Source organism: Gracilinanus agilis, chromosome 1, assembly GCF_016433145.1.
Source record: "Gracilinanus agilis isolate LMUSP501 chromosome 1, AgileGrace, whole genome shotgun sequence".
NCBI lineage: Eukaryota > Metazoa > Chordata > Mammalia > Didelphimorphia > Didelphidae > Gracilinanus > Gracilinanus agilis.
Genome location: NC_058130.1, coordinates 391723545 through 391751015, shown reverse-complemented (window position 1 = coordinate 391751015; position 27471 = coordinate 391723545). Strand labels below are relative to the sequence as shown.

The 27471-nt window shown below is 39.6% G+C and overlaps 1 protein-coding gene across 2 annotated transcripts in view; it reads left to right on the top strand.

Moving 5' to 3' along the window:
- The window catches only part of WDR7 (WD repeat domain 7), a 486248-nt gene that overhangs the window by 315060 nt on the left and 143717 nt on the right, over positions 1-27471 (top strand). For both annotated transcript variants that reach the window (XM_044664595.1, XM_044664587.1), the window contains one exon: positions 22486-22672. In XM_044664595.1, the coding sequence (XP_044520530.1) occupies positions 22486-22672 (187 nt within the window). The remainder of the gene's footprint in view (positions 1-22485; positions 22673-27471) is intronic.

Here is a 27471-nt window from a genome sequence, read left to right as displayed (position 1 = left end):
TCTAGACCACAAATGTGAATCTGAAAGCGAATTTTACCAGAATCCAAAGTCCTAATTAGGAAGCCAAAAACAGAAGAGCCAAGAGACTCTGAAGAATCTGCCTAGAACCTTCAGTGCACATGAAGCTAAGACGGCCAAGAATCTCACCAGAATTTACACTGAAGGGAGTGTCCCACCCAAGTACCAAAGAGCAGAAAAGGTCTCCTCACAGAAGAACCAAGGAAGGAATCATTCCACTCACCACTACTGGATCCAAGGAAAGAGTCTTCTCCTCCTTCTCCAGTATAGATCACCAATGCAGAGAGGGTGATTGCATCCTCAGGCTGGCCTATTTAAATCAGTTTTCTCATGTCACTTCCTGTCACTCCCCCATTTTATGGGAAACAATTGTAGTCTTTCAATTTGCCTAGGACTGCCCAGAGGCAGGACAGAGGCCTCTGGAGTTGTCACCCACTCTAGCAAGTGACTTGTGAACTCTCATACTTAGTGATTGGTAAGGTACTAAGTAGGGGTATTTAAGTTTTTGACTGATTAACTTAAAAGTGCTATTTGATAAACAAAAAGAGCTTGATTCACTCTTCACAGAATGAAAGTTTTCACAATTCATAGCAAGAAAATTGAGGCCCAAAGAGGTGATTGATCTGGTTCTAGTGACTTGTCCAAGACTACTTGTAATTACTGATTTTTGCCTTATTCATACCTCATCTCCATTTTTCCTAAAGAAGAGTTATTTCAAGAATAATAAAAGTTTTTGTGGAGGCACATTGCAAACAACATAACTTTTTTAAAAGTTGAGTACACATTTATAGCATTTGTTCATGGCAATAGCTTATGAAGATTGAGCTATGTGCCAAGTTTTCACTCTGAGAAATTTATAAGAAAGTTAATCTGAAAAATGTAATGGGAAAAGGATAGAAATAAGGATAAGATTTAAGAGAAGTGGAAGGTTGTCTTTAAGGCACATCCTAGGAACTCTAGAGAAGGGATTTTAGCAGGCAGGGGGCAGAGGAGGAACAGTTTGGAAGGGACAACTGTTAGAGTGAGTGACTTCCTGTGGTAGTGAGGCTATCTTTTTGTCTTGAAGAGAGGAGGAAAGGCTTTCTTGCCAGAGCTTGGCTACTTCAGCCTGTCTATGGAGAAGGAAAAACCCTAAAATCATCTTTGGAGGTTCTCTTTTGACTGGAGAACATCTAGCAAAGGATCCTACTGTGGTTTTATCAACTTTCCAGAAGGTTTTGCCTAAAATCCTGTCAGTTTGACTTTGAAATAGGTGGATAATCTTGATTAATGGTTTTGTTAATAGTAAGCTACCAAGGTTTTGTTGGTTTCTTGGTAACCCACAGTGAAGGGCCTTGCAAGCCTCCTCACAGGGCCCAGTGCACTTCTCAGACTTCCAGACAGTTGTTAAAAAACAGGTCAAGGGTTTATTTTAACCATGGTAGGATGGAAGGGAGGATTAAGGAATTCAGATACCCTAATACTAAGGAGTCTAACTATATTCCTGCCTCTACAACCCTCGCATGAAGATCTCTTCTGGTCTTCCAAGCTGCTTAATTCCCAACTCTGGCTCTCTAAAATTCCCAGCTATCTAACTATCTGACTCTATATTACTCCTCCCAGATAATGTTTGGTAAGATGTATATTTTGTCAAAGTCGTTTTAGGGTAAACCTTTTGTGAGAGGGTTCAACCCTATTAGAGTCGGGCCTAAGATGACTTCAGGCCTTCCCACCACTGGCAGTCATACTGGCTTGCTGGTCACAGATCTTCAGAGTTGACAGGTACTTTCAGATTGCAGGAACACTGATGATATAAAGTAAATGACGGTTTTCCAGTCAGGAACAGCAGGGATCAGGAACAGCAGAGATCAAGATAACTGGCTCCAAGAAATAGTTAATTAAAACCTCCTCAGATAGAAGAAGTTCCAGCCCCAAACCCTCTCATTAACAGGAAGTCTGGTGCTCACTTTTATTAATTCCTTATATTCCAGAACACAGGCTCTGAAATTCCACAGCATGCAGTCTAGTTCAGCACACTTCTCTTTGCAAAATCCTTTTTTGCCCGTCTACAACACATTTCTGTTCTTCCCTCATTATAGCTTTGAGGTTTTTCCTGAAGGTTCAGACCCACTGGGGTTGGACTTAGCCATTTTGAGAGCAATCATAACTGCTTTTGGAGACAGCTTTTGAACTCAACCAAACCAACTACTGAGGGTCATAGATAGGCAGCTTAGCCAACTCTTTTTGGGGAACACCTAGGTAGAAATAGGGAGCTGGTAGGTTAGCTTGAAGAACGGAAGACTCCCTCTTACAAGAGACATAGATTGTGGTGGATTAGATAGCTAGATCCTTTAGAATCAGGGACACTTTGTTCTAATCCTCAGTTTGTACCCTTTCTTTGAATAAATAGAAATACTGATTTTATATAATAGTGTCTCTAAGGTGTTTTGTGCTACTGGCCAAGTTAGAGAAAGTGATTCTGCTTTCCTCTCACTAACAGAGGGCTAGAATACCTGAAGACCAAGGCTGGAAGTTCTCTTATTTAGAGAGTTCTCTAAGTAGAATCTACATCTATTCACTTGAGTTTTACTGTTAACCTTCTAGGTTTATTAACTACTATCTTTTTTTTTTAATCAGGAAGTATATGACTAATTTTAGAATATTTTTGTATCAGTAATTATTTTAGGAGTTCTGAAAAGGAAATGCTTTGTCTAAAGTGGGCATCAAAGGCTTTATAAGAAAAGAGGAGGGATGATTTGAGCCAAATCAAGAGAGTTAACAAGGCAGTTAATGGGGATGTAATAGGGAGATATAATGATATTTCAAAGGCATAGAGATGGGAAAGCATTGAGCAGCTTGAATGGAACAGAAGGTTGGTAGGACACAAGGGTGACAATAGCAATGGATAAATTTTGAAAGCTTTTTTGGAACCTAATTATAAAATACTCTGAATGCTACAGTGATGAATTTAGGCATTATGCATAACACATAACAGGGAGCCATTATTTTTTTTTTTTTACCAAGAAAGTGATTTGATTGAAAAGCATGTCTTAGGAAGATTAATTTAATCACTATGTTCAGGATAAATTAATCTATTAAATTCTTTTACTCTGGTTTTCACATTTTGTATTCATGAATCTCTGATTTTAAAATGTACTTAGTACCCTTCAAAAGGAGATGCGTTAAAGAAAGCATGAAGCTTAGAGATTCAAATATTACACCCAGGTTATTGCTTATGGTAATATTAACAAACTGCCTCTCAGCTGAAAAATCAAAAAGTCTTGGAGGGATTTGGGAGAGTTGAAAACCTTGGTTGCATTTCTTTTTATTTTTCTTGAATATAAGACGCCAATAACAAATAGTGAATTCACTACTATAATTTCATTCACTAGGATTATATAAGCTTTGCTTATTTGAAGCTAGAGCAAATGGTCAATTATTCAGAGTCAGTTAGTAGTTTGAAATATAACGGAACAGAACAGCATAGGAAAATTTAACATGTGGGAGCCATTTTTTAAAAGAAGATGTGATTTGGGAGAGTAAATGCTTATGATAGCAGCATTTTCTATACAACCACATAGCCTTTGTGTGAAGCGTCAATCACTCTCAGAGTAGCAACAGCCACGCATGTAGTCCATTCCAGGGCAAAAGATCTTTTATGGACTATTGCTAGTTTTCCCTATTCTGTCATATTGTTAAAGCACTACCAGCATATGAGAGGCAAGTAGTCACCTTCCCCATGCTTTCTATTTTACTTTGTCAAGAGAATGATTGAAAATATCAAGAAATCTCCCACTTACCTATTGTTTATTTTTGCTTTTAGGAAAAAATTGTCAGAGTAGTGAGTAAGTTGCCTGTAGAGCTCCCACCACAGGGACTGTTAGAATTCAGCTGTGTCTCAACTATTGCCAGAATGCTCCTTCCTGTAATGAACACAGCAATGGTGGGCTACATTTAGGGAAAATAATGATTGAAATACTATAAAACATTGTACTTAGGAAACTTTACTTCACCTTTGCAATATTACTTACCAAAGATATGTCCCCAGGCAGCCCTATTCGCTTAGATTGAAAGCCACTGCTACTGGTTTCTTAGAGAAGGTCCTTAGAGAGTAAGCAGCAGGATTTTCTCTGCAGCTCTTATAACTTCTTAGAAGTAAAGAATAAACAGAGAAGTGGGAGATTTCTTGACATTTTGAAATATCATTCCAACAGTTAGCATTGTGAGCAGCATGAGGAATGTTTTTGTCCATGAAAACAGATGTATGTCTTGAGTTCTCTTTAAATAATTTCCCAGTTTATTTGCTATGCACTTCTACTATATATTTAAACAGAAGATTTATATGCACTATGATCTGTTCTTTTACGAAAAAGTTATTGAAATTGAGCTATTACTTTGTAAAATGTTACTTCATATTATGTACTAGTGACAACATTTACAGTGACAGAATGGAATGTCCAATGTTTGTCTTTATGCCAGAGTACTTGTTATCCATGCTCAAAGTGTAGGCTAACCTTCTTCCTTGAAAAGAAAATGAAGAGCCTCTGTGCCCTCTTGGTTTTCAGACAGAATTGTGTTCCTTCTAAAAGAAAAAGGAAAAAAAAAGAAGAAATTTAGTTAAAAAAAACAGCAAAGAGAAAAGAATCTGAAGAGGCAGAAGAGAATCCTGACTTATGTGAGGAGGTTGGGAGGTTGGAAGACGGAAGAATAAGAAAGGAACAAAAGGGAAGAAGAACCACTAAGTATTTGGAGCCTAATAATCAATATAAGACTGTCCCCAAAGTCCCCTAGTTAGAAAATAGCTGCTTTTCCAGTGCAGAATGATATTGTGGATCCACAGGCCCCAGTTTACAAGAGATCATCCAAGAAGGATCAGAACAAGTAGAGAAGGATGAGTAGTAGTGGTTCGTTGGCAGTATCTTGCTGAGGGATTCTGAAGCAACCATTTGTCAATCTGACAATAAGCATTGTATGTCTACTCTCTTACTGAGGTGTGCATATATATTATGTAACAGAGAACTCCCCAGGACTTGTTAAATCAGAAAACTACTGCTCATTTCTGATGGTACATCCGGGCAGAAATGCAGGGAAACAAAGCATTTTCTTAAAAAGTTTTATTTAATCAAGGTTTTTTGGGGAAAAAAAAAAAAAACCCAAGTCCTGTAGACCTTAAGAACACAGTGGCATTTTCATCCCTACTAATAATTGAAGGTTTCTAAAGAAAGAAAAATGATTTTGAAGTAGACATCTGGTTAAGATGGTGTCCAAAGTGAGATATGGAATTCTGAATCACCATTTATAGTAATGATGCCACTTCTTTCTAGCCAAGAAGCATTTACTAAGTACCTATTATATGTCAGGCACTGTGATAAGCCTTGGGAATACAAAGAAACAAAAATAGTCCCTGCCTTCAAGGCGGTTGCATTCTAATTGGGGGCAAAAACATGTAAATAACTACATGCAAAATACACATTAATTCCCCCAGGGTCTTGGAAAACAGTTCTAGCCGTCTTACTCAGTGTGGAATATATCAACAGAGAATTCTCATCCTCAAAAGAGTTGCAAACTATAATGAAACATATTTAACACATATAATGAAACAAATATAACAAATCACTAATGATAAGGCCAGTGCAAATTAAAGTAAACCTGAAGTTTCATAACATACTAATTTGTCAGTGATGACAAAAGTTGGAAATAATCAGTTTTGGAATGACTGCAAAAGACACATATACTGTGTTTGTTGAACTCTGAGTTGGTTTAACTATTATATGGGGAAAAATTTGAATTATGAGGGAAAAATCCCTAAACTATTCCGACGTACTGGCACAGAGATCCCACTCCTAGGTATATAAATTCCCAAGGAAGTCTTAAGACAGAAAGAAAGTTCCCATATATGCCAAAATAGTCAAAGCAATACTTTAGTGCCAAAATATTGGAAACAAAGGAAATGCATGTTAATTGGAGAATCACTGAACAAATTACTGCATATGAGCTAATAGAATGTTATTGTTTTATAACAGTGAACATAAGGAATTCAGAGAAGTGTTGAAGAAATGTGTACTGATACAAAGTGAAGTAAGCAGAGGCAGCTAAATAATAAGCACAGTGACTTTAATCATGTAAATGAAAAAGAGTACTACAATGAGGATGAAACCTAACCTGAAAAAGACATGAAGAAGTATACTTACATTCTTTCCTTCAGTCATTGGAGACATTAGAGTTTTAGAAGGTTATATGAATCGTGAGATTGGGTTGTTACTTCATTTGATTTGGCTTAACTTTTTTTCTTCCTTCCAAGGGAAACCTCACAGACTGGAGGCCAAGGATAGTGTCCAGATATTATTAATAAGAAACCAAACAGGTGTTTACAGTCTAGCCTATCCTACCCCATGCTCTCTGACTTTCAATCTCACAGTTTCATCTGCCTTTCAGACAACTCAAATTGGATGTCCAGCAAACATTTTAAATTTAACATATCCAAAACATAACTCTTTATCTTTTCTTCAAACTCTCCCTCCTTTCAACTTTTGCTTTTCCTCTAGGGGGCAAAACTTATCTTCTCAGTTCCTCAGACTGATAATCTAGATGTCATGCTAGGCTCTTCAGCAAACAACTAGTTAAATATAAGGTATATACTGGAAAAATTTATAATTCAAGAGGAAAGACACCAAGATTAAGAAGGACTGGGAAAAGATATAGAAAGTAGAATTTTAGCTTAAACTTTTAAGTAAGCCAGGGCAACTAGGAGGTAGAGATGAGAAGAGAATGAATTCCAGAAATGGGGGGCAGCAAATGAAAATTCCCAGATTAGCATGATAATGTGATAGGGAAATAAGGTGTAAGAAGACTAAAAAGGTAGTCTTTTTCACACTTGTGAAAGGAATAGCAAGGAGGCAATTGTCACTGGATTGAATAATATGTTGGAACCAAACGAAGGTATAAAATATTGGAAATATAGGAAGAGGTTTGGTTATGAAGTAGGAGTTTTTTGAATAGAAGAGGTAATATATCATAACTATGTTTTAGGATGATCACTCAGCTCATTGTTCCTGTATAGTCCTTCTCATCTTCCTTATTAACTCACTCTCCTGCTCTCCATAATGGCTCTTACAAACTGTTTCATCCCTTTTCAAACTCCTGTAACTCCTTTTCCCCACCACCCTTATATCTGAGAACTCTTCCTCATATTTTATAGGAAAAGTTGAGGCCATTCACTGTGAAATCTCTTCACCCCTCTTCTTCATCTCATATCATTCTCATGCCTTCTGCTTCTGTCTCCAGTCTCCCAAGATGAAGTAGCCTTACTCTTTAACCCCTACTGCCTACTCAGTCCATCCAGTCTCCTCCAACAGATTGCTCATTTGTCATTCCCACTCTATCACTTATTTTCAGTCTTTCCCTATATATTGACTAATTTCCCAGTGTCTACAAACATCCTCATCTCTCCTCCATCCTGAAGATACCCGGCACTTTTATGATCAAGTACAAAATCTTATGTTTGGCACTCAAAGCCAGTTCATAGCCTAGTCCCTCTTCTACCTTTTTAGTCTTCTTACACCTTATTTCCCTATCATATACTTTTGACTTCAATGATAACTGACTCCCTAGCTGTTCCACAAACAAAATACTCCATTTCTTGACTTTAGGTATTCTCTTTGGCCTCCATATTTGGAACACTCTTAACTTTTTATCTCCTACCAGCCTCCTTGGCTTCCTTTAGGTCCCAATTAAATTATTATTTTTTGAAGGAAATCTTTTCCAACTTTTCTTACTTCTAGTTCATTCTCTTTTTAAATTATTTCCTGTTTGTCCTGTATATAGCTTATTTGCATATATTTGTTTATTGTTTCTTCATTAGATCATGAGCTTCCTGAGGACAGGGACCATCTTTTGCCTCTTTTTGTATCTTCTAGAACTTAGCAAAGTACTAACAAACACTTAGAGGTGCTTAATAAATGTTTTTTGACTGATCACTTTGACAGCTGATAAGATGATGGATTAGAATTAGGAAAGAGTGAGACCAAGAGACCCATCACTAGTCTGTTTCAGTAGTCTGGGCATGAAGTAATGAAGTCTTAAATCAGGGATTTAGCATCATCAGAGGAGAGGCAGTGGCATAAATGAGAGGTGTTACAAAGCTCAATTGACAGGACTTGGAAATGGAGGATAAGAGAGAATGAGTAGTTGAGAATGATATCTAACCTATAAGCCTCACCTACTGGAAAAATGGTGGTTCCTCAACAAACAGAAGTTAGGAAGAAGGGAGGATTTGGAAAGAATGCCAGTGAGTTCAGTTTTGAACATATGGAATCTAAGATATCCATGGAATGTCCATTTTGAGATGTTCAATTGTACAAGACTGAAAGTCAGAAGAAAGATGAGGCTTGGATAAATAGATCAAATTTTTTCTGGGTAGACATGATAATTAAATCTATGGGTGTCCGGGTCCAGCCGGACACAACCGAGGGGTCCGGGGAAACGGCAACCTAAGAACCCATAGGGGGAGAAGAGGGGAGACCTTGTGCGCAAGACAGACAGAGTTGTTTGGGTGGAAGCAAGGCTCGTTTATTGGAGGTCTATGACAAGAATATATAGGTTGAGGGCAGAAGGGGGTCGGCAGATACTAAAGGGAAAGGAACGCGGAAAGGGAGTAGAAAATCTCCTGTGGCGTCTTACTGTCTCCAAGCATGGCTGGGCCTATGATCAATATCTTATCTTAGAAGAGTGAATGATATCTATTCTTAGAAGAGTGACTATTTTATCTTAAAGTCTTGGTCCCTAACAATTCCCCCTTTCTTTTTTAAATAGAAGGGCGTAAGGAATAAGTTTATTATCCTTTGGTCTTTGTTCCATCCAAGTCTGTCTTAACACCAGAAGTTTTTCCTAAGACACCTTGTGTTCCCTGGTCAATCCATAAGTGAGATTGNTTCCTAAGACACCTTGTGTTCCCTGGTCAATCCATAAGTGAGATTGGCAGCGACGGCCCCTGTCTTAGGCTACACAGGGGGAGTTACTCAACCATCAAGGGTTGAGGACCTGTGCTACTCCCGTCATTGGGTTACCGCCCTGCTGGAAAACTGCAAACGAGTGCCGCCAGGTTGTTCTGTGTCCATCATCTCAATACGATGGTATTGAACCATAGGGAACTTATCAAGGGCTGAGTTAACGTTAGTTTTGATGAGTTTCGTTAGACGTTGGAAGGCCCAAGGCCAAAGGTTAAGATCAATAAAAATATAAAGAGAGGTGTAATAATAGTGGGAATCAGGGTGGAAAGCCAGGGGGAACCCTTGAGGAGTGTGTTGAACCATCCTTCTTGTGCCTCGGCTTCCCTTTTCCTCTGGGCTAGCCGTTCACGCAATTTTGCCATAGATTCTCTCACAACGCCAGTATGGTCAGCGTAAAAACAACATTCCTCTTTGAGGGCTGCGCATAATCCCCCTTCTTTTAAAAAGAGAAGGTCCAGTCCTGTCTATTCTGTAAGACTACCTCTGATAAGGATGTAAGGGATTGTTCCAGTGCTGTGACCGACTTTTCAAGAGCTTCTAAGTCGGTTGTCATGGCCATCTGAAGAGCGGCCAAGTGTTGGGTCTGGAGAAGGGCAGTAGTGCCAGTGCCAATGCCTGCAGCAAGACCGCCGAGTCCTAACAGGGTAGCTAAAGTAGTAAAGGGTTCCCTATGTGTTCTAGGAGAGGGGGAGAGGAGGGAGGCCACACTATCATCCGTGTGGAAAGAGATACGTGGCCATAGCTGGACAAGAACACAGAATTCAAAGGAGGTATTGAAAACTAGAAGAGATATACAAGGGGTGAGGCCAGTATTGCAAGCCCAAAAGCCATTATTCAGGGCTTCCAAAAAGGAAGGGGAAGGGGGGAGGTCAAGGGTGGAGTTACATAAGTGGGCATGAGATCGGGGAATGGTGCCTAAACAAAGGCCATGGCCAGAGACTTCAGCAAGAGTGAGACGGCGAGAAAAGGTGGCGCAGCACGGGGAAGCTAGAGCTGTTTCATTGGGTTCTGCCATATAGGCAATACCTTCATAGTAAGGGGGTTGTGGACTCAGACAGAACCAACACTTAATCGTCAAATCTGGCCTGGAAGCGTTCAGGGCAGTATAGGCACCTGATACTAGAGATAAAAATCTGTCTGCTGTACCGGGAATATTTAGGGACCCTTGCTCTGACTGGGGCTGTAACTGGGAGGAGGTATTCGGGGATGAAGGGGAAAAAGGGGGGACCGATAGGGTGGGGGGAGACGTGGGAGTCGGTAATGGTTGGGGGTTAGGGGAAAAAGGGCGTCGTTGATCCGAGAGGATGATGTTAGGACCAACAGAAACAATGAGGGGCTGCACACGGAGGCGGAGGGTGAAAAGAAGAACATCATCAAAACCGCCCTTCTTATAGAGTCGTAAACCCCAAGTCAAGCCATCTGTCCATTTAACATTTCGTTTCCCTGCGTTGGTAAATGTGATAATGAGGGGATTACAATTAGGAGGACTAGGGGTGCACACAGATGGACGGGATAGATTGCGGGTTATTGATATCAAATCCTGGTTCGCCTGGATCCAATATCCAGTACCAATGGTTTCACATCCCCAGGCTGCACAAAATCCGTCTGTCTGGTCCCCACAGTGTGGTGGCTGATCAAACCCCGGGCAGCCATATAGAGGAAATTGAGTGTATTGAGTCCAGTAATCTGGGAGGATAGGCACGCCAGGGAAGATAGGGGCACAGTAGTGGATTGAGGACATCTGGGGGGCGCCTAGGGCACAAAGATCAACCAGAATGGAAGGAAACCACGTCCATTGGGGCCATTGGGAAGAAGAAACGGAGGTAATGATGGCTTGATTAACTGGATTGATGATCTCCCACCGTTGTTGGACCAGGAGATGAGGGCTGGAAATGGTGACCAGAAGGAAGGTGGAGTAGAGGATATAAACTGCCAGAGAAAGCGAGTTCAGGATCTGAGGTTCCATCTGTGGTGTCGTCAGGGTTGTGGTTCTGAAAAAGGAAGAAGAAAAAGACTTCTCAGGGACAAGACCCTGGCTTAGGAGGGTTAGTATCAGGGGCGAAAGGTTTAATCAGTCTAGATGGAATCCAACGGGCATTATTAGCCGCTTTATCAAAAATACAGGCGGAGCCCTTTCCCCAGATAATGACAGGGTCGGGGCCACACCAGAGGCCCGTGACGGGGTCACGCCAAAGGACTGTGGCCAGATTAGATGAAGTATGCGGATTCCAGTGGCGATCAGCAGCGGAATGCCCTTCGGCATCCAGCGTGAGAAAATTAAGAACAAAGAGGGTGTGAGCAAGAAGCAAAGTCTGATTGCCACTTAACGGATAAAGAGTTTCTTGGGCTTTGAGTTTAAAAAAGAGTATTTTTAAGAGTTTGGTTTGCTCGTTCAACAATGCCTTGCCCTTGTGGGTTGTAAGGTATGCCTGTAACATGTTTTATGCCTAGCTGGGAACAAAATTGTTTAAAGGCTTGGCTGGTATAGCCAGGGCCATTGTCTGTTTTAATGGAGAGAGGTTTCCCCATCATAGACATGGCAAAATACATATGCTTAATGACGTGTTTAGTGGCTTCCCCTGATTGTGCAGATGCGAAAATAAAGCCACTAAACGTATCAATGGAAACATGAACATACTTAAGTTTAGCAAAAGAAGGGACGTGGGTGACGTCCATCTGCCATAAGTGGCCGGGGAGAAGACCACGGGGGTTAATCCCCAAATGGGGTTCAGGCAAGAGAGTAACACAATTCTTACAATTTTTCACAATTGACCTGGCCTGTTCTCTGGGAATTTTGTAGGCCAGGCGGAGTGATTGAGAGTTAAGGTGGTGAAGTCTATGTGCCTCTGTAGCGAGGGAGACAGGATCCGACGAGAGGGTGGTAGAGGGGGTGGATGTGGTTGCTAAGGCAGTTAAGCGAGTGTGCTGGTCCGCAAGGTCGTTCCCGAAGGATAAGGGGCCCGGGAGGCCGGAGTGGGCACGTATGTGGCCCACGAAAAAGGGGCAGGACCGTGATCGAATGGCTTGCTGGAGTTGGGAAAAAAGAAGAAAAGTAGCAGTTGTTGGTTGAATTGCAGGAACGATTTCTAGTCGGAGCAGGGATTGGACAACATACCTGCTATCTGAATAGAGATTAAATGGAGTATCGGGCAGGGAGTGAAAAACTGTTAAAGCAGCATAAAGTTCCACCAGCTGCGAGGACTCATAAGGAGTTTGGATGGAGCGAGGGTGATTGTTCATGACTATGGCAGCAAGGCCAGTTTTGGAACCGTCCACAAAAATTGTGGGTGCTCCTGAGATGGGGGAGGATCGGGTTTGACGTGTGAGTATGAAGGGGGTAAGATTAAGAAACTGTAACAATTTATTACTGGGCATGTGATTATCTAAGGTGCCCTGAAATGTGGACATGAGTACAGCCCAGTTATCATTCTGAGATTTGAGGCAGTCGAGCTGTTCTCTGCTATAAGGGGATACCACGTGGTCAGGGGGACGGCCAAAATGGCGTGTAGAAAGGCGAATGCCTATCATAGCTATACGGGCAACCAAATCGGGGTACGGGGTAAGAATCTTTCGATTGTACATGGGGAGATGTATCCAAATGAGGGGAGAAGGATCTTGCCATAGGAGTCCAGTGGGAGAGAATTCAGTAGGGAAGATGAGGAGGTACAGGGATAATTTTGGGGAGAAGTATCCAATATTCTGTGTAGCTATAGCCTGTTCTACCTTTTTGAGGGAAGCTTCACCTGCCGGGGTCAAAGAACGAGGGGAGGAAGGGTCAGCATCCCCTCTAAGAATGTCCTCCAGCGGACGGAGGTCTGCTTTGGAAAGTTGCAGATAGGGGCGTAGCCAATTAATGTCCCCTAAAAGCTTCTGGAAATCATTAAGAGTCTTGAGGGAAGAGCGTTTAAGCTCAACCTTATTGGAGAAGAGCCGGTCGGGTTCAAGTCGAAATCCTAGGAAGGTGAAGGGGTATTGTGTTTGAATTTTATCTGGGGCAATGCTAAAGCCGCGAGCTTGGAGCGCGCTGAGGATAGCCTGGGCTATAGTCTGTGTCAATGAGGGGGAAGGGGCAGCAATGAGGAGATCATCCATATAATGGATGATATAGGCCGAAAGATACTGAGTCCTGACAGGGTCAATAGATTGAGCAACGAATTTCTGACATAGTGCAGGAGAATTAGCCATTCCTTGGGGCAACACAGACCACTGAAATCGGGGGTTAGGCCCTATATGATTGACTATGGGAATGGAAAATGCAAAGCGAGGGCTATCGGAGGGATCAAGAGGGGTTGAGAAAAAGCAATCCTTAATATCGATGACAATTTTGCTGAACCCTTTTGGGATAGCAGTCGGGGATGGAAGGCCTGACTGTAAAGCCCCCATGGGTAGCATGGTCTTATTGACCTCACGTAGGTCCTGTAGAAGTCTCCATTTCCCCGATTTCTTTTTAATAACAAAAATAGGTGTATTCCATGGGGAAGTGGAAGGTTCAAGGTGTCCAAGAGAGAGTTGCTCCTGCACTAGCATTAGGGCAGCTTGAACCTTCTCAGATGTTAGAGGCCACTGGTCAATCCAGACAGGAGAATCGGACTTCCAGGTGATCTTATCAGCCTGGATTGCAGGGGGATCAGTGGCCTTTATAAAAATTTTTTTGACCCAAGTCCTCCTTTATCGTTTTGGGCTGGGGGGGATATTGGGTGTAAGATGCCTTGTTCGTTCTTGCCAAGGCCTTTGCCTGGGAGGTACCCAGATTTCAGCATCATGGTGGTGACAGCATCACTGCGGCTAACCATAAGGAGCCGCATCTGGGCTAGAATATCCCTGCCCCAGAGATTAACGGGGAGTCCCACGACTACATAGGGACGGGTAGTGCCACTATTGCCCTCAGTATCTTGCCAATGGAGGAGCTTAGTACTTTGGAGGGTATCTTGGATCTGACCTATTCCTGACAGGTGGGTGGCTGAGGGTTGAAGGGGCCAGGCACGGGGCCAATGAGCCTGGGAGATGACAGTGGAGTCTGCCCCTGTGTCCAGCAGCCCTGTGAAGGTTTTTCCTTCGATCTTTAATTGCAGAGTGGGTCGGGACTCAGTAAGTTGTTGTACCCAATAAATGTTGGAAGAGCCGGGTGAGGAAGGACCTCGTTTTTTGGCTGCGGCAGGAAAATCGCCTATCATGGGGAGGGGGGGGCCTGAGCTAAGCGTTTACCGGTAGGGATGGTAACGGGACCATGCGGAGAGTCTATGATAAGTTTTATCTCCCCTGTGTAGTCTTTATCGACAAGGGTGGGATGCACAACTACACCTTGTAAGGTGGTGAGCGCCCTGCCGATGACCAAGAAAAACATGCCAGGAGGCGGTGGTCCGAATTTGCCGGTGGGGAGGACTACCGTGCCTTCTTCAGGGGTCAATATTCGGGTGGAGGTGGCACAGAGGTCCAGGCTTGCGCTGCAGGCTGTGGCTTGAGTAAGGGAACTGGGCAGGGGCTCCCGTAGGAGCCCCACATCCCATTTCCCGACATTGGGGAAAAGTTCTGAGGTTTGGCTCGTCAATCTTGAGCCCAGTGCCGACCCTTTCAACATTTAGGGCAAACGCTGGGAGGTGGTCTTTGGGCTTGAGCCTGAAGGGGGGTGGGAGTCTGGTTAGAGGGACATTCATGGGCGAAATGGCCAGGTTGCCCGCATTTAAAGCAATTTCGGGGGGTGGTGGGGCGAGAGGCCTGAATGGCTGCCCCGATGGCTAAGGAGATGGACTTGTTTAGTTTGTGGTCATAGGCATCAATGTCACTGCATAGGCGGATCATCCCGTTTAGATCAAGGTCTCTAGCTTGCCCCCTTAAGGCTGCCTTACAGGCAGAGTTAGCGTTTTCAATCGCTAAATGTCTTACCACTGGGTTGTCTGACCCATCCTGACCTAAGACTCTCTCAGCAGTTTCAAGGAGTTTTGCAACAAACTGCGTGTAGGGCTCATTGGGTCCCTGAAGGATTTTTGAGAGAGGTGCTGTAACAGAGCCAGTGGCAGGAACTGCCCACCATGCGGCCATAGCGGCGTGCGCCGTTTGCATGAGTAAGCCGGGAGGCAGCCTTATCTGTTGGTTTTCTAATGCAAAGTAGTCACGGCCAACAATCTTGTCGGTCGTCCAATTAGCTGTCTGGGCATTTTTTAAGTTAAGCTTAGCTTGATTTTCTGCCCTTTCGAGGAACTCTGCCTTCCAGATTAGAAATTGCCCTTGGGATAGGACAGATTGCACAACTTTGGACCATTCAGAGGGGAGCATGTGCCCCTCTCCTCCAAGCCCTTCTAGGATGGAGAGTGTAAAAGGGGCATTCAGGCCATAATTTTTAACTGCCGAATGCAGGTCTTTAATGTGCTTAATTTTTAATTTTTTATAAATTGGCCGATGATGGTGGGGGAGGCCTGAAGTATCTGCGGCCCTGGAATGTCCACGGGATCCGCTTTCCTCCTCCCCCTCTTCCTCCTGTTCGGAGTCAGAGGAATCATGTGGGAGGGCAAGTTGGATGGTGGGGGATGGGAGGTTGTAGGGAGGAGGTCTATTCCTCAGAGGGCCATTGTTATGGTAGCGGGCTGTGTCCTCCTCTAGTTCTGCTTGATAAGCCAGATTAAGTGTGCTATCTTGAGGAGGGTCCCTGTCTAGGACTGGATAAAGGCGTGGTCTGGGCTTAGAGGGAACAAGGGGCTCCTCAAGGGAGGGATTTTTGATAGGTTCGTCTAAAAGAGACGAGGGACACTCATTCCCCTTGAGGGGCGAGATCTGTTCTTTAGTCAAGTTTGGTTCTTCATTTTTTATCTTAGATTCTAAGATAGCGTCCTCGGCCAAGCTGAGGAGGTGCGAGACTTGTTGACTCGTGTCGGCTTCTTTAAGAATGTCACGAGTCAAGCCATAGAAAGAAAAGTAATCATCTGGAATCTCTTTGCCGGCTCTTAAAAGGCCATTAAGTTCCTTACCTACTTTGTTCCAAGTGAGTGGATGAATGCCCGTGCTATGCAAAATAAGCCAAGGGCAGTGCTCCTCTATAAAGCAGAAAAACCTGAACAGGTCCTTCTTTTTTACTCTGATACCTCTCTCCCTGAGACTATTTTTTAGTTCAGTCATGAACACTGTTTCCTTCGAGAGTGTTTTTCCCATCATGCACACGTATTCCTTCCACTTTCCTTGCACTCACACACACACACTTTTTTTAGAAACACTCTTGATTTTTAAATGCCTATGGGGGATGGGACAACTTACCCTACCTCGAGGAGTCTTGCTCAGCCTCTACCGGACAGCTGCTCCTCAGTTGTTCGGTAAGCCGTTTTCGCCGTGCCCCACGTTGGGCGCCACTGTCCGGGTCCAGCTGGACACAACTGAGGGGTCCGGGGAAACGGCAACCTAAGAACCCATAGGGGGAGAAGAGGGGAGACCTTGTGCGCAAGACAGACAGAGTTGTTTGGGTGGAAGCAAGGCTCGTTTATTGGAGGTCTATGACAAGAATATATAGGTTGAGGGCAGAAGGGGGTCGGCAGATACTAAAGGGAAAGGAACGCGGAAAGGGAGTAGAAAATCTCCTGTGGCGTCTTACTGTCTCCAAGCATGGCTGGGCCTATGATCAATATCTTATCTTAGAAGAGTGAATGATATCTATTCTTAGAAGAGTGACTATTTTATCTTAAAGTCTTGGTCCCTAACATATGGGAACTGATGACCTCACAAAAAAGTATAGGAGGAGAAGAGAAGAAAACCCAAGATACAGCCTGGGTGGACATCCATGATTAGCAGGTATGACCTGAACAAAGATAAAGCAGAAAAGAGGTTGATAAATAGGATGGAGATCAGGGGAGAATTGGATCCTGAATACCTCTCAAGGAGAAGAGGATAAGTGATGATGCCAAAGACTGCTGAAAATTCAAGAAGTTAAATAAAGGCCATTATTAGACTTAGCAAGTAAGAAATTATAGATAACTTTAAAGAGAGGTATTTCATTTGAATGAGGAGGTCAGAAACCACATTACAAAGAGAGTTAAGAAGAGAGTAAGAAGAAAGAGAGAAATAAAATTGAATTATAGATGACTCATCAAGGTTTTTAGCCATAAACAGAGAAGGGGAGGGAATAAACATTTATTAATTAAGCTTATTATATGTGCTTTAAAAATAATACTTTATTTTTTCCCCTCACAACAGGCCTATGAGGTGGGTACTATTATTATATCCATTTTACAGTTAAGGAAACTGAGGTAAATGGTTGAAGCTGGATTTGAGCTCAGGTCTTCCTGATTCCAGTTCTAGTGTTCTATTCACTCTGCTACTTAGCTATCCCATAAGTAGGAGGAAAGTTATGGGGACAAGTCCACAGGGATGGACATATCAAAATAGGATATTCTGAGGGGGGGGTGTTAGACATAGATGTATTTGTTAGGCAGCAGGGAAGCAGCCAGTAGATGGGGAAATATTAATGATTAGTGAGAGAGGAGGGATGATAGAGAAGGCCATCTACTGAAGAAGATGGAGTAGAGTGGGTTCACTATTGCATGTAGAGGAGATGCCTTGGCATAGAGAAGAGCTACCTTTTCATGAGAGCTGGGATTAAAAGCCAGAGATAATGGCAGAAGACATATTAGTGTGATGTGAGATAAAGAGCAGGGAAGAGGAAACTCTTGGCAAATGATCTAAATTTTATAATTGAAATATGAAGCATGATTCTCCTCTGAATTCATGGGAGTGATAGTCATGGAATGTTTAAAGAGAGAGGAAAAGATTTGGAAATGCCACTGTGGTTAATGGTATGCTGAATCAATTAAAGAGGTATAAAAGAATTGTCTTACCACAATGCATACCCATTTAAGATAATACGGTATGAATTTGTACTGGATCCAGTCCACAGTTTCATGACTTTCTCCAGCTTTGCTCAGTAGCACATAAAGTGAAGGTAGTAGATTGTTGGAATAATTAGGGTTTACTTAGAAAAATCAGTGACAGGGTAAGGAGACAAGGGATCCAAGAGGAAAGTGTAGCTTTGAACTAGTTCACCAGGAGATGAAGAGGAGAAAGGGAAGAAAATGAGCCAATGCCTAGATGATAGTCTGGGAAAGACCCAAGGTTGGGCAGATTAAAGATTACAATGACAGTGAAGAAAAGTGTTATGAGTTGGAAGACAGGAGGAAAGGTAGAATGAAAACAGATACTGATAAGATAAAGAAATTTCAGAATTCATGAACTTAGAAATAGAATACATGCAAATTATGTTAAGATCAATTGAATGACCATTTCTACATGTAATTTATGTGAGGTGAAGGAGCAGGCCATGAAGAAAGAATGTGAGGAACTGTAGTTTGGGCATTAAAATGGGAGGGCAGGAATTTGAGAGAAGAATGAACTTAATGAACTCATTAAGGGAAGGAGAGTACAGTCATCCCTCACTATATCGCAGTTCACTTATCATGGCTTCACTGTATTGTATGTTTTAAAAAATATATAGCTTTTCTGTATCATGGAGTTACACTCATCACAGCACAATATTGGCTGATGGAATGAAAGGTGACCAACCACAGCTCTATATTCTGTATCTTGGGCACTGATTGACTCAGTGACTATAGGTTAATAAGAGTATGGAAAAGGTTTATAGGAGAATGGGAAGGGTTTATAAAGACTTAAAAATAAAAAATTTATATATATATATATATACATATATGTATAATAAAATAAATATAGCACTGCTACTTCATGGATTTTCATCTACTGTAGGAGTCTCTGGAATGTAACTCCTGTAATAGGTGAGGGATCACTGTGTTGTGGAAGTTGGTGGATAAGAAACAAAAGACTTCAGTAAGACCCAATTTAAGATAGGAAAGATTAAATCTTATTTGTATAAATTCAAAACTTGATAGGACCAAGGGGGCAAAGAAATTAAAAATAGGTAACAGAGAGCAGCTGGATGACTCAGTGAATTGAGAGACAGGCCTAGAAATGGGAGGTCTTGAGTTCAAATTTGGTCTCGGACACTTCCTAACTATATGACCCTGGGTAAGTGACTTTACCCCTAATGCCTTGCCTTTATTGCTCTTCTGCTGTGGAGCCAATATACATTATTATACTAAGTCAGAAGGTAAAGGTTAAAAAAAAAGTAGTGATTAATGTGCAGTTGGACAGATTTTTTGATAGACTCAAGGAGGAAAGAGTAGATAGAACATGGGTGATAGACTAGGAGAACAGAGATGTATAGAATGACTGGAAATCATAATTAGGATGCCAAATAGATTTAGAGGAAATGAGATAAAAGGAAGATAGATTGTGACCCAGAATTAGTTTAGCCTCTCTTCTAGTTCATTTTTATCTTAGGGTATTAGACACACACCAAGGATATTAAGTGTTCTCATTATGTAGCTTATGCTCGTTTATGTACTTATTTATTAACACACATTTATTATTTACCTACTATGTGTTAGACACTGAGCTAAATAAAGTTTAGGAGAAAAAAGTACCCAGGAGTGGTAAGGGTGGGCGTTAGGGGTCAAGTGACTTGCCCAAGGTCACACAGCTGGAAGTGTCCGAGGCTGGACTTGAACCTAGGACCTCCAGTCTCTAGGCCTGGCTCTCAATCCACTGAGCCACCCAGCTGCCCCCTGTAAACACCTTAGTTTTTAGTAAATATGAGCTTTTATTATTAAACATTTCAATTATTATTGTTAACTATTATTTTATTATTAACCATATCATTTGTTACCATTCACTTGTTAACTGTTTAATTTGAGAAACAATAGAAAGTTACAGATAATGGGAAGGAATTTTTAAAATGGTAACTACAGTTCAGTAATGCAAATTGTAGAGAACTAATTAATTGTTTTATTATTGGTTTGAAAATACCTTCCAAGTTGCTTTTCACATTCTTCTTGGTTTGCCTAATTTCTAGTTTGTAACTGTTTGCTCTCCTTATGAAATTTCCTTTAGTTAATAAGTAATCTTCTGAAAAGATTGTTTTCTTCTCCTTTAGCCTTTATAACCATTTTAAGTTTTTCACATGTACATATTTATCTGAACATGAGAAAGTTTAATTGATCTCAAAAATAAATAGGTTAAAAGATAGAAGAGCCCTTTGCTACATATCTTGCATTCTTCACATGTTTTACTTTGAAATTACGAAAAGGGCAAAAAATATCTCTTTTGCATAAATAATTAAGTGATAATGAGTTATGGTAGAATAAAACCAGAGCAATTAAAGCTAGATAGACTTAAAAGATCATTTAATCTGACTTCTCTATTTTATAGAAGTGAAAACTGAGTCTTAGAGAGAATGTGAGTTACTCAAGTTCACACAGCTTAATGGCAGAACTAGCACTTGGGCCTAGACTTAGTCTTCAGCACTGAAATCCCAAGGTTTTTGCAGTATGTCACTTAAAGTTGCTTACATCAGTCAGAGAAAGTTTGGGGTTTAACAGATGTAATTTTTGAATAAAAAGTCAGATTTCAGATTCTGTTTAGCTACTTGAAAAATCTATTTAAAATTTTTTTGCTTATAGGATTTCAGATTTAAACATTTAAAAATTATTTTATCAAGATTTAAAGTATTCAATATAGTATTTCATTTTATAATGTCAAAAATAAGCTTTAAAAACTTAAATAAATGATATTATATTTGCTTCTGTGTTTTCTAGTTATTTTTCATAAAGTATGGAGAGATAATATTTTGTTCCTGTTCTTTGTATTGTAATTTTGATGTTTACTTTAGAAAAATAATTAGCCCTAATGAATGGAAATTTGACTAAAATCAAACAAATTTTTCTCTTTTTAAATTAGCACGATGTGGTAACTGTTCATCTTTTTTATTCTGTAAAATTTTAAATGCTGATTAATTACTTGACATTATGGCAAGGTGATTGTTGGCTAGAACACCAAAACTTCTTTGTCTTGTTAATTGAATAATAAGATTACTGATGAGCTGAGAAGAATAGCTGATGAAAATTCGGCTCCAATGTCCCTTCCTTCATCCAATCATAAAATTTTTTGGTTGAGGTCCATATTGTTACTTAACAAGTAGAGAGGGGCTTAATAAACATAATAGAGTCCTGCAAATTGTCTTTTTGTGTGCTAAGTTTAGCTTTAACAAGTTAATGTGGCATTCTTATTGTACACGTGTTGTTTTAAAATAAACCTTTGCATTTCCATTTTGACACACAAAGTATCTGAATAATGGCATAGTTACTCACAAAGATGATAACTATGATAATGATGTTAGGACTCTCCATTGATTCCCCTATAATTTTTAAAAACTACTTAGAAAGTTATAAAATGTTAGTTTAGGTTTTTACTTTTACTTCTATCAGTTTCCAGTAATAATGCTACATTTCAATTCTGTGTACAATACAAAATTTATTTTAAGTACCTACTGTGTGCCAAGCACCATTGTGGTGTTGCAATGTGCATTATTGTTCACCTTTGGTAGCTTTTTATTTAAATGCACGACTGTCTTAGAATATCAACAATAAATTTATTGATCAATGAATGAATGGATTCAAAAATTTCGTATATACTTAATTCAATTATAAAATTGAAAATTTTAATATCTAGTCAGGAAGATGAGCATTTGTTTTTTAAAGTGATTTTTGTCTTTTGAATGACCTTAAAAGTTTAACTTAATTGCTCTCAAAGGATTAAAAGCCTTTATAGAATTATAAGATCATACATTTAGAGTTGGAAAACACCTTAGATGTCATTAGTCCAACCCTCTCATTTTCTAGATGAGGAAGTTAAGACTGAACAAGGTAAAATGCCTTACCAGAGATCACAGAACAGAGTACAGATCTGGTTTTAACTCAACTTCGCAAAAGGGGAAAATCACTACATTTTGCAGATTCTATCTAGGAAGATCATCTTTTAGAAAGTTCATAGCATCATGGTTTTAGAAGCTAGAAAGGACCTAATAGGTCATTAAGCCTAAACCTATTATTTTACAGATGAGGAAATTAAGGACGGAGAGGTGAAGTAACTTGCCAAGGCTCACATAGTAAGAATTTAAGAATTTGAACCTAGGTCTTCCTGACTCCCCTTCTAGTCCACTATGTCTTGTTTTCTCTTCAAGTTCACAAGGAAGTCATAGTTAACAGAGCTGGGATTTGAACTCAGATCTGCTTTCAAATCCAGTGCCTATTTAACTCTACCATGTCACGTCTTGTTAAAGAGAGCTCCTGTGCTGTTGGTATAAATACTTTGTTGTCAAATTTAAAACTCTTGTTAGAATATTAAATATAAGTTAACAATGACTTTTCTATACTCCATATAGATAGAACTAATTTCTACTCTGGTCATTTTGTTAAATTTTTAAGGTTTGTGATTTACTACTATCTGAATTAGAAGCATTTCTTGTTGTCTTGGTGTATTACTTCTTTATAGTCTGAATTGATATCTAGTTCAATCTGATATAAGAGCTACAATTTGAAAAAAAATCCAAGAAGGAAGATTAACTTATTCCTTTTCATTTTGTTTTGTACCTTAGGCAAGGCATTGACATTCCTTCTCCTACAACCACCTAGTCCTAAACTCCCTCCACACAGCACAATCCGAAGAACTGCTATTGATCTAATTGGAAGAGGTTTTACAGTATGGGAGCCTTATATGGATGTGTCTGCTGTCCTAATGGGGCTTCTTGAGCTTTGTGCTGATGCTGAGAAGCAACTTGCTAAGTATGTGCTCAATTTTATTTTTATTCATTTGTTTATTGATTTAGGGGAAAATTGGTATTGTTATAGCATCTGTGTAGTAATCTTCTTGTGGAAACTTCTATTATGGGGAAAACCAGGGGAGTTAACTATTATTTGTGGGTTCAGTGGGGTGGATAGGAGACAGGAAGGGACAATGGGTAAGACTTTACAAGCAGGGAACCAGGTTTAGCTATAAGAGGAATGACCTTTGACAGAAATGGCAGTTAAGCCTGACTAACTGTCACTCTGCCCCACCCAGCCTGGAATAACCTCAAAGTGTTAAATACATTCAATGAGGACTTTAAAGTATTAGAAAACACACAGGGAAGCAGTTTAATTGTAATATGAGGGGATAAGAGAGGGGGTTAGGTGAAACTATATCTAACTGCCCAGGGCTGGAGTCAAAAAGGGTAAGATCCTTAGCCAACCTAGCTTCTGCCAGGTTTTGACAGCTTGGATAAGGACCTGAGGAAAAGGGCTTGAATTTGGGGTCTCACAACTGTTCCAGAGATGTTTTCAGGATACCAGGAACCAACTCCTCCACAGCCGCTGATTCAAAGTAACCAGGTAGGGAGAGATGTCTGCAGACTGGACGTCCACCAGATCACAGGCCACTTCCTTACTCAGAGTTGACTTGCAGGATTGATGTCTTTTGCCTTTTCAACCTTGACCAATCTCCAAGATCCCAGATCAAAAAGGACTGCTGATTGCACTTCTGCTCTGAACACCTCACAGCACAGCCATCTGTCTGTTGCTCAGCACTCTCCTCTCTATACCTCTGCATTCTATTGAGAATGTCCATGACTTCCAGCAAAGGCTTTCCCTAACATGCTTACACAAATCTTCTTTTAAATGTTTACAGCCTATACCTATTACACTTCCTTCACCAATACAGAGAGGTTTGTCTTCAAATTAATGTGAGAATTGCCTGGAAGACTGAAATCTATGACATTTTTAATATTTAAGGTCACACAGGTTTTGACACACTTGAACTTGTGTCTTCCTGCTTACAAGGCAATGACAAGACCAGCCCTTTACCCTACTATACCATGCTGTTGCTAATTCTAAATTATAATTTTAGTCAATTACCAATTGACTATGTTTAAGAGAAAGTATCCACAAACAAAATTACAGTTCTAGAGGAAAGAAGGCCACAAGGGTTCTGGAACTGATACCTAGAAGCAAAATTAGGAGTGATATAATAAGATCTTTACTTAAGGAAGATATTCTAGAACCCAACTGGTAGAATCACGAGATGTGATAGATATTCTAGAGGGAGAATTGATAAGATTTAATAATTAATTTCATATGAGGAAGGTGGTTGATGAGAGAGAATGGTAAAGGATAATTTTAAAGATTATGAACTTTGGTGCCTGGTTAGATAGTGGTACTCCTGATAAAACAGTGGAACTTTGGATAAGAAATGGATTTATGGAGGGAAGTAATGAATTCCGTCTAAGATATGTTGAATTTGAGATGCTTGTAGATATATGAGTGATGCCCATCAAACAGTTCATAATGTAAGACTAAAATTTAAAAGACTGGTTAGAGCTGATTATTTAGATTTGGGAACCACCTCATTAGAGATAACTAAACCTAGGGGAAGATAATGAGATCAGCAAAAGAAAGTGTATAAAGAAAGAAGAGAGGTGGACTCCAAGATAGAACCTTGGGGGAATAATCAAAGTTAGGAGTCAGGAGGCAGATGATAATCCAGCATTATCACAACACAGCAGCACAGTCTTGGAATCATATAATTTTAGAATTAGATGGAGCCATAAAATTCATCTAATCCTATTCCTTCACTTTATACGTGTAGAAATTGAACCCCCTGGAGGTTAGATATTTTACCTAAATTTAAAGGTCATATTTAGACAAGAATTCAGTTAGCAGGTGCCTCCATAAAGGGAAAAATACATATGTATATGTGTATATATAATATTTAAATAAATAACTATACTTGACTTGAGATATATAATATCAGTAAAGAACACTACAATTGAAGTGGTATCATGTACTTAACACTTGTATGTTTGTGTTTTTAAATATCTTGGACCTCAGTTTCCTCATTTATAAAATGAACATGTACTAGATGATCTAAGATCCTTTTCAACTTCAAACGTTTCTTTTGAGGGAAGAGTATAAAATGAAATCCTTCCTATTTTCCTTATTTTTTTTTATAACTGTACCTTTCTGTAGCTATATTTTTAATTCTTAGTATTATGCTTCCCTTGGAGGCATTCCAGGTGGTGGGACTGGGCCCAAGGTTCAAATCCACAAGCACTCCTTTAGGGGAAAAAAGCATGAAAAGTATGAGGAAATTTTGCCTTCCTATCATGAAGATAGAGCTATGATGGTTTAGTGAAAGCCTTTTTGGATGGGGACTATATATACACTAGTAAAAATTGAATGCAGACTTATTTGCTTTTTTTAAAATTGTGTTTTCTTCCCCCTACCTTTGCTCTCATTTCAGTCTACAGCCACAGGGTATAGAGTTATATTCATTAGAATTTAATAATACAGAGCCAAGTGAGGATCTGTGGGATTAGCAAGCAAATCATAAAGGGACTGAGATCAGATCAGAACAAGCTTCTAGTTCAGTTGTACTTATCTGGGCATTAAATAAAAATAGAAAATCATCCTCAAGTGAAATTCAGATTCTCTTTAGGAAATTTAATCTCTTTGATACCTAAGCAGAACACTGTTGACCTCTTAACACTGATGAAAGCATTTATATTGAACCTTGATTGCTCTATGGTTGCTATTCAATTTTTATTATTGTTATATTGCTAAAAAGGTTTGTATATTGGCTGGGTGTGAAGGACCTAAATTTGTGTATCCTGGGTTTTCCCTCTACTACCTCCTGAACATCTCTCTCTTTATTTCCCCTATTTGTCCATTTTTATTACTGATTAAACTTAAAAATTGACATCTTTTTGGAGCAAATTAAGTGTCTTTTTTTGTTTCTCTAGTCATTTTAAAAAATTACTGGCTAGTTGTTATGGAATAACTATTAGGTAATATTATCCTGACAAAAATATGTTTTACATAATCTTTAATGACCGATTAGTATTCTAATCCTTACATTGTATGTAGTGTTTAGCTTTACTTGCTGTGGCAAATATAATCTCATTTCTAAGGTATTTTATTTGCTTTTAAAAATCAGCTGCTGTTAAATGTGCAGTGTGAATGTCTTTAATGTTGGTTTTTTTTTGTTGTTTTTTTTTTTGCTTCAAAATGTGGTTTGCTCTTTTTTATGTACAAAAAATGTTACAAGGATCTATACTTTACCATTATTCCCCATTTCCTTCTAGAAGGTATTGCTGTACTCTTAGGTAGTTGGAAGTAGAATGTAGCATTAATCCTTCATTATTGAAGAATTTGTAAAAATGCATTTGAATGTCAAGTATAACATTTCAGTCTTCTTTTTCCTTAGGCTACATAGTAATGACTTTAACATAATAAACTTATGAAAAACTGGAGACTAAAAATGTGTGGGTAAAAAGTACAATCAACTCTTCATTTTCTGATAAAGAATACAAATGGTAGTATAAATAAATTAAATCCTCACATAAGCCAGAAACCTCATTTTATCTTACAGTTCATATGTTTGCCAGTCAGACTATTCGCAAACAATACTGTTTACAAGTAACAGAAATTTTATTTTCTCTAGTTCTATTCTCTGGTGATAATCCTAATTTTAAGGCACTTCCAAATGGGATTGGATCTTCGAATAGTTTATAATGCCTTCTATACCTATACGGTGCATAGTGTGTGCTCAATAAATGTATTTTAAATAGATTAATTAAAAACTAGAGAAATGCCACCAAAAGCAAATTGTACAACTTTAAAGGGAAAAAAAAAGAATTCATAATCCACTAACTGATTCAATCAACTATCTAGTCCCTTTTTTCAGTTTTAAAAACAGGACTATTATTCATTACCAAGTATACAAATAAAAATGCCCGATAAAGAATTAGGGTTCCTCTACTAGTCCCCCTACAGGTAGCTTCTATGTTAATATTCTCTCTTTTAAATGCATGCCATGCCCTACTCAAGGCTCCTGTTGTCATCTTCGCTAATCATGCTCTCCACCCTCTTCTCTATATATTCAAATTCCCTCTGTGATTTAAGACCGAGGAAAAACTCCACTTCATCTCTATACTTTGATTTTGATTGTTCTAATTCTCAATCATCTTTCTCTTCTCAAAGCTTCTACATTTTGTGATCTAGCACTTCCTTATATACTATCATATGCTGTTCCATCAATAAATGATTCTAGTATAATCCATCATAATTAAACTATATGCTCCTTGAGGGCCAGAGGCTCTGTAATGACATTACCTTCATACTCCTCAGCATATCATTAGCACATGACTAGAGTAGTAGATGCTCAACATATAGGTATGTGAATGTATGAAAAAATTTCTTGTCCAGGGGGAATGACAGTTAATTACAATTCATCCACAATAATAAGTATAATGTATGCAGAACAGTGTTAGGCACTGGAGTACATACACAGTTTAGGTATAACAGTCTCTGTCCTCAAGGAGCCTTATACTGTAAAAGAATTACATCAACAAATTATAGTTATAGTATAAAATATTACATGAAAAATATAGTGTTGCAAAATAAAGTGCCTTATAAAGATAAATTTAAAATATAAATATAAAAATTTGAAATATTTAATGAGGGATAAGACTCTTGCCAACTCTGAGAAGGGGAGAGGGAAGTGGGAGAGGGAATTTTTTAAGGATTCTTTGAGTTAGTATTTTAAAATA